Source organism: Oncorhynchus masou, chromosome 9, assembly GCF_036934945.1.
Source record: "Oncorhynchus masou masou isolate Uvic2021 chromosome 9, UVic_Omas_1.1, whole genome shotgun sequence".
NCBI classification, from domain to species: domain Eukaryota; kingdom Metazoa; phylum Chordata; class Actinopteri; order Salmoniformes; family Salmonidae; genus Oncorhynchus; species Oncorhynchus masou.
Genome location: NC_088220.1, coordinates 14866820 through 14875131, shown reverse-complemented (window position 1 = coordinate 14875131; position 8312 = coordinate 14866820). Strand labels below are relative to the sequence as shown.

At 42.0% G+C, this 8312-nt stretch overlaps 1 protein-coding gene across 1 annotated transcript in view; it reads left to right on the top strand.

Annotated features, from left to right (window-relative positions):
- Positions 1-8312, top strand: part of LOC135544954 (teneurin-2-like) — a 314923-nt gene that overhangs the window by 282951 nt on the left and 23660 nt on the right. Inside the window, exons 23-26 of the mRNA XM_064972642.1 lie at positions 1817-1971; positions 2184-2285; positions 5348-5521; positions 5988-6622. Of these exons, the coding sequence (XP_064828714.1) occupies positions 1817-1971; positions 2184-2285; positions 5348-5521; positions 5988-6622 (1066 nt within the window). The remainder of the gene's footprint in view (positions 1-1816; positions 1972-2183; positions 2286-5347; positions 5522-5987; positions 6623-8312) is intronic.

Below are 8312 nucleotides of genomic sequence, written 5' to 3'. Positions count from 1 at the left end.
TCCTATCTCCAGCTCTCTTCCTCTTCCCTCCCTCCAGCTCTCTGTCTGTCTCTTCCTATCCCTCCAGCTCTCTGTCTGTCTCTTCCCTCCAGCTCTCTGTCTGTCTCTTCCTATCCCTCCAGCTCTCTGTCTGTCTCTTCCTATCCTATCCCTCCAGCTCTCTGTCTGTCTCTTCCTATCCCTCCAGCTCTCTGTCTGTCTCTTCCTAACCCTCCAGCTCTCTGTCACTGGCCCCTCTCTGTCTGTCTCTTCCTATCCCTCCAGCTCTCTGTCTGTCTCTTCCTATCCCTCCAGCTCTCTGTCTGTCTCTTCCTATCCCTCCAGCTCTCTGTCTGTCTCTTCCTATCCCTCCAGCTCTCTGTCTGTCTCTTCCTCTCCCTCCAGCTCTCTGTCTGTCTCTTCCTATCCCTCCAGCTCTCTGTCTGTCTCTTCCTATCCCTCCAGCTCTCTGTCTGTCTCTTCCTATCCCTCCAGCTCTCTGTCTGTCTCTTCCTATCCCTCCAGCTCTCTGTCTGTCTCTTCCTATCCCTCCAGCTCTCTGTCTGTCTCTTCCTCTCTGCCTCCCTCTCGTATTCTCCTACCAAAGGTCTGTCTATCAGTCTGTCTACCTGTACATCAGTCTGTCTCGCTGTCTTCCTGTCTGTCTCTGTCTGTCTGACTGTCTGTGTGTAGAATAGTCTGTATGTCTGTCTCTCTGTCAGCCTGTCTGTCTGTCTCTGTCTGTCTGCCTGTCTGTGTCTGTCTGTCTGTACATCAGTCTGTCTCTCTGTCTGCCTGTGTGTACATCAGTCTTTCTGGGAGAATTATATTTACGGTGGTGTGCTCGAGAGCAGACACAACTGTCTATTTATCTGTGTGTGTGTCTGCCTGCCCTCAATGGCCAGAGTGACACCACTGACACGAAGCTGATGGGTGGGAAGAGGAGATGAATATATAATATATCTCTTTCCTGGCAAACAGAAACTGTAAGTAGACAGACTAAAGTTACCTGCGGGGGACTTTGTAAACTAATGCTACAAGGTCGACAAATGCTACACATTAATTACAAGGTCAATACAACTCATCATCCTGAGATAAGTTACTGATTATCAAGTTGCTGCATCTTATAAAATAACATTTATTGGCCAAATGTATTTATTTTATACCCACTCACATATTAAGGCCAATTAAAACTTAAATTGTAAAAACTTCTCCTTCCACCTCCCAGGTATTGTGTGTGTGTGAGTGTGAGTGTGTGTGTGTGTGTGTGTGTGTGTGTGTGTGTGTGTGTGTGTGTGTGTGTGTGTGTGTGTGTGTGTGTGTGTGTGTGTGTGTGTGTGTGTGTGTGTGTGTGTGTGTGTTTCTCCAGGTATTTATGTGGATAAGAATGGCCTGATGAAGTGTGTGTGTGTGCGTGTGTGCGTCTGTCTGTCTGTCTGTCTGTCTGTCTGTCTGTCTGTCTGTGTGTGTTTCTCTAGGTATTGCTGTGGATCAGAATGGTCTGAAGCAGTGTGTGTGTGTTTCTCCAGGTATTGCTGTGGATCAGAATGGTCTGATGAAGAGTGTGTGTGTGTGTGTGTGTGTGTGTGTGTGTGTGTGTGTGTGTGTGTGTGTGTGTGTGTGTGTGTGTGTGTGTGTGTGTGTGTGTGTGTGTGTGTGTGTGTGTGTGTGTGTGTTTCTCTAGGTGTTGCTGTGGATCAGAATGGTCTGATGCAGTGTGTGTGTGTTTCTCCAGGTATTGCTGTGGATCAGAATGGTCTGATGCAGTGTGTGTGTGTTTCTCCAGGTATTGCTGTGGATCAGAATGGTCTGATGCAGTGTGTGTGTGTTTCTCCAGGTATTGCTGTGGATCAGAATGGTCTGGTGTATTTTGTAGACGCCACTATGATCCGTAAGGTTGACCAAAACGGGATCATCTCCACTCTACTTGGCGCCAACGACCTGACCGCAGTACGACCACTCAGCTGTGACGCTAGCATGGACGTCAGCCAGGTAGGTAGGGAGAGAGGGTCTTGATTTTGTTGGAACCAAAAAGACGCAAGTGTCCATTTCAACTTGTGGGGTTTAAAACAACCTGGTCTGGGTTACATGCGATGAACGCTATCAACCAAGGCTTTGTTTTCTGTCTCCTGTAAAACTTTGAAAATATTAGTCATGTCTCTTTGGTGATCAACCCTGGATCTGTTTGTTGTTGTGTTTATCAGGTGCGTCTGGAGTGGCCCACAGACCTGGCAGTAAACCCCATGGATAACTCTCTGTACGTCCTGGAGAACAACGTCATCCTGCGCATCACTGAGAACCACCAAGTGAGCTTCGTTCTATATCAATTATCGCCATATAAGCAATTATTGTGACTAAGCAACTATCGTAATATAAACAACCGACCCCATATAATCAGTTATTACTATATAATCAGTTATCACCATATATATATAATCAGTTATCACTGTATAATCAGTTATTACCATATATATAATCAGTTATCACTATATAATCAGTTATTACCATATATATAATCAGTTATCACTATATAATCAGTTATTACCATATATATAATCAGTTATCACTATATGATCAGTTATTAATATATAATCAGTTATCACTATATGATCAGTTATTAATATATCATCAGTTATCACTATATAATCAGTTATTAACATATAATCAGTTATCACCATATATATAATCAGTTATTAATATATAATCAGTTATTAATATATAATCAGTTATTAATATATAATCAGTTATCACTATATAATCTGTTATCACTATATGATCTGTTATTAATATATAATCAGTTATCACTATATGATCAGTTATTAATATATCATCAGTTATCACTATATAACCAGTTATTAATATATAATCAGTTATCACCATATATATAATCAGTTATTAATATATAATCAGTTATCACCATATATATAATCAGTTATTAATATATTATCAGTTATCACTATATAATCAGTTATCACTATATAATCAGTTATTACCATATATATAATCAGTTATTAATATATAATCAGTTATTAATATATAATCAGTTATCACCATGTATGTAATCATTTATCACCATATATATAATCAGTTATCACTATATGATCAGTTATCACTAAATGATCAGTTATTAATATATAATCAGTTATCACTATATATATAATCAGTTATCACTATATAATCAGTTAGCACTAAATGATCAGTTATTAATATATAATCAGTTATCACTATATGATCAGTTATTAATATATCATCAGTTATCACTATATAATCAGTTATTAATATATAATCAGTTATCACTATATAATCAGTTATCACCATATATATAATCAGTTATCACCATATATAATCAGTTATCACTATATAATCAGTTATCACTAAATGATCAGTTATTATTATATAATCAGGTATCACCATATATATAATCAGTTATCACTATATAATCAGTTATCACTATATGATCAGTTATTAATATATAATCAGTTATCACTATATGATCAGTTATTAATATATCATCAGTTATCACTATATAATCAGTTATTAATATATAATCAGTTATCACCATATGTATAATCAGTTATTAATATATAATCAGTTATTAATATATAATCAGTTATTAATATATAATCAGTTATCACTATATAATCAGTCATCACCATATATATTGCGAAAGTATTCGGCCCCCTTGAACTTTGCGACCTTTTGCCACATTTCAGGCTTCAAACATAAAGATATAAAACTGTATTTTTTTGTGAAGAATCAACAACAAGTGGGACACAATCATGAAGTGGAACAACATTTATTGGATATTTCAAACTTTTTTAACAAATCAAAAACGGAAAAATTGGGCGTGCAAAATTATTCAGCCCCTTTACTTTCAGTGCAGCAAACTCTCTCCAGAAGTTCAGTGAGGATCTCTGAATGATCCAATGTTGACCTAAATGACTAATGATGATAAATACAATCCACCTGTGTGTAATCAAGTCTCCGTATAAATGCACCTGCACTGTGATAGTCTCAGAGGTCCGTTAAAATCGCAGAGAGCATCATGAAGAACAAGGAACACACCAGGCAGGTCCGAGATACTGTTGTGAAGAAGTTTAAAGCCGGATTTGGATACAAAAAGATTTCAAGGAATACCAAGCTTAATGATTTAAACATCCCAAGGAGCACTGTGCAAGCTTAAATGTAATGTAAATGTAAATGTAATATTGAAATGGAAGGAGTATCAGACCACTGCAAATCTACCAAGACCTGGCTGTCCCTCTAAACTTTCAGCTCATACAAGGAGAAGACTGATCAGAGATGAAGCCAAGAGGCCCATGATCACTCTGGATGAACTGCAGAGATCTACAGCTGAGGTGGGAGACTCTGTCCATAGGACAACAATCAGTCGTATATTGCACAAATCTGGCCTTTATGGAAGAGTGGCAAGAAGAAAGCCATTTCTTAAAGATATCCATAAAAAAGTGTTGTTTAAAGTTTGCCACAAGCCACCTGGGAGACACACCAAACATGTGGAAGAAGGTGCTCTGGTCAGATGAAACCAAAATTGAACTTTTTGGCAACAATGCAAAACGTTATGTTTGGCGTAAAAGCAACACAGCCCATCACCCTGACCACACCATCCCCACTGTCAAACATGGTGGTGGCAGCATCATGGTTTGGGCCTGCTTTTCTTCAGCAGGGACAGGGAAGATGGTTAAAATTGATGGGAAGATGGGATGGAGCCAAATACAGGACCATTCTGGAAGAAAACCTGATGGAGTCTGCAAAAGACCTGAGACTGGGACGGAGATTTGTCTTCCAACAAGACAATGATCCAAAACATAAAGCAAAATCTACAATGGAATGGTTCAAAAATAAACATATCCAGGTGTTAGAATGGCCAAGTCAAAGTCCAGACCTGAATCCAATCGAGAATCTGTGGAAAGAACTGAAAACTGCTGTTCACAAATGCTCTCCATCCAACCTCACTGAGCTCGAGCTGTTTTGCAAGGAGGAATGGGAAAAAAATTCAGTCTCTTGATGTGCAAAACTGATAGAGACATACCCCAAGCGATTTACAGCTGTAATCGTAGCAAAAGGTGGCGCTACAAAGTATTAACTTAAGGGGGCTGAATAATTTTGCACGCCCAATTTTTCAGTTTTTGATTTGTTAAAAAAGTTTGAAATGTCCAATAAATGTCGTTCCACTTCATGATTGTGTCCCACTTGTTGTTGATTCTTCACAAAAAAATACAGTTTTATATCTTCATGTTTGAAGCCTGAAATGTGGCAAAAGGTCGCAAAGTTCAAGGGGGCCGAATCCTTTCGCAAGGCACTGTATGTGTATTATTACCTAAAATAGCATCACATTATCGCCCCCCAGGTGAGCATCATAGCAGGGCGGCCCATGCATTGTCAGGTTCCAGGTATAGACTACAGCCTGAGTAAGCTTGCCATCCATGCTGCGTTGGAGAGCGCGACAGCCATCGCCCTGTCTCACACCGGAGTTCTCTACATCGCTGAGACGGACGAGAAGAAAATCAACCGCGTCAGACAGGTACGACAACACAGGTTTATTTTACATTAAACACAGTAACTTCACCTTACTGCTTTGTTGGGTTTAGAGCTTGCAAGGCATTTCACTATACGTGAAATTAAAACTTGAAACTTCACTTTCCTTTCCTCCATCTCTATTCTAAAAGCTGTCTTTCCTCCATCTCTATTCTAAAAGCTGTCTTTGCTCCATCTCTATTCTAAAAGCTGTCTTTCCTCCATCTCTATTCTAAAAGCTGTCTTTCCTCCATCTCTATTCTAAAAGCTGTCTTTCCTCCATCTCTATTCTAAAAGCTGTCTTTCCTCCATCTCTATTCTAAAAGCTGTCTTTCCTCCATCTCTATTCTAAAAGCTGTCTTTCCTCCATCTCTATTCTAAAAGCTGTCTTTCCTCCATCTCTATTCTAAACGCTGTCTTTCCTCCATCTCTATTCTAAAAGCTGTCTTTCCTCTCTTTCTTCTCTTACTCAGGTGTCCACTAACGGTGAGATCTCTCTGCTAGCCGGCACCTCGTCGGACTGCGACTGCAAGAATGACGTTAACTGCAACTGTTTCCATGGCGATGACGGCTACGCGCCCGATGCCGGCCTCAACTGCCCCGCCTCGCTCGCCGTCTCACCCGACGGAACACTCTTCATCGCCGATCTTAACAACATACGCATCAGAGCCGTGCGAGCCAATCGGCCCGGGCCATCCGCCTCAGGATCAGGATCGATGATGGGACAATACGAAGTTGCGTCTCCACGGGAACAGGAGCTATATGTGTTCAATGGTGACGGTCAACATCTACAGACCGTGAGTCTGGTCACGGGAGAACCATTATATAACTTCACCTACGGGCCGGACAGAGAGCTAGCCACGGTAGTGGACAACTGCAACAACACTGTCAGGGTGAGAAGGGAGGGTCTGGGCCAGGGGGGGAGTTCTGGCCTACTCAGACTGGTGTTACTGCCAGAGAACCAGGTGGTGACCCTGGGTTTGGACCCTGCTGGGGGACTGAAGAGTGTCTCAGCCCAGGGACAGGAGGTGGCCCTACTGGGGTACTCTGGGAGTACAGGACTACTGGCCACCAAGGCTGACGAGACCGGATGGACCACCTTCTACCAGTGAGTGGGATGTGGGGGTGGGAAACTACAGCGGAACTCAGGGTCTCATAGCTGCATTGACAAGCACACAGCTACTGCAGCTAGGATTTGTTCACAGCCCACTGCTGCCCCCTGGAGTTAACTTATGTCACTGCACCCTCGAGTTTGCTTCAGTCAGAGCTCACAGAACTGACAGATGTTAGAGGTCCAGAGTGGTTTGCTTTTGTCACTGCACACACACACACACACACACACACACACACACACACACACACACACACACACACACACACACACACACACACACACACACACACACACACAGTTTTTCTGTTCTGATATCTGCCATGTTGAGAGAAATCCACAGAGACCAGCTATTCGTCTCTGTAAGCTGTGAGAGGAGAGGAGAGGAGAGGAGAGGAGAGGAGAGGAGAGGAGAGGAGAGGAGAGGAGAGGAGAGGAGAGGAGAGGAGAGGAGAGCTAGCTTGCTGTTGATAGCTAATTTGTCCTGGAAAATAAACATTGGGTTTTAATTTTACCTGAAATGCACAAGGTCCGATACTCCGACAATTAATCCACAGATAAAAGGGTAAAACGAGGTTGTTTCTAGCAGTCTCTCCTCCTTTGGTCTTCTTCTTCTGTGTGCTTTATATGGTGGTTGGCAACCAACTAAGGTGCATTACCACCACCAACTGGACTGGAGTGTGGACCTCAGTTCATCATTCAATCACCCACGTGGTATATGCTCCTAAAACCAATGAGGAGATGGGAGAGGCGGGACATGCAGCTCATCAAGCGTCACAAATAGAACCAAGTTCTACTTTAGCGCCTGGCTACGCAGATGCACGTGAGCAGTGTGGATGCAATGATTGAATAACTACATTTTGTCACTAGTTGTCCCCATCTTCTCAGATTGGACAGTGAGAAGTAATTTATATTTGTATCTCTCCTCCAGGTATGACAGTGAGAAGTAACCTCTATGTCTACCTCCTCCAGATTTGACAGTGAGAAGTAACCTCTATATGTCTACCTCCTCCAGGTTTGACAGTGAGAAGTAACCTCTATATGTCTACCTCCTCCAGGTTTGACAGTGAGAAGTAACCTCTATATGTCTACCTCATCCAGGTTTGACAGTGAGAAGTAACCTCTATATGTCTACCTCCTCCAGGTATGACAGTGAGAAGTAACCTCTATATGTCTACCTCCTCCAGGTTTGACAGTGAGAAGTAACCTCTATATGTCTACCTCCTCCAGGTATGACAGTGAGAAGTAACCTCTATATGTCTACCTCCTCCAGGTTTGACAGTGAGAAGTAACCTCTATATGTCTACCTCCTCCAGGTTTGACAGTGAGAAGTAACCTCTATATGTCTACCTCCTCCAGGTTTGACAGTGAGAAGTAACCTCTATATGTTTACCTCCTCCAGGTTTGACAGTGAGAAGTAACCTCTATATGTCTACCTCCTCCAGGTTTGACAGTGAGAAGTAACCTCTATATGTCTCCCTCCTCCAGGTTTGACAGTGAGAAGTAACCTCTATATGTGTCCCTCCTCCAGGTTTGACAGTGAGAAGTAACCTCTATATGTCTACCTCCTCCAGGTATGACAGTGAGAAGTAACCTCTATATGTCTCCCTCCTCCAGGTTTGACAGTGAGAAGTAACCTCTATATGTCTACCTCCTCCAGGTATGACAGTGAGAAGTAACCTCTATA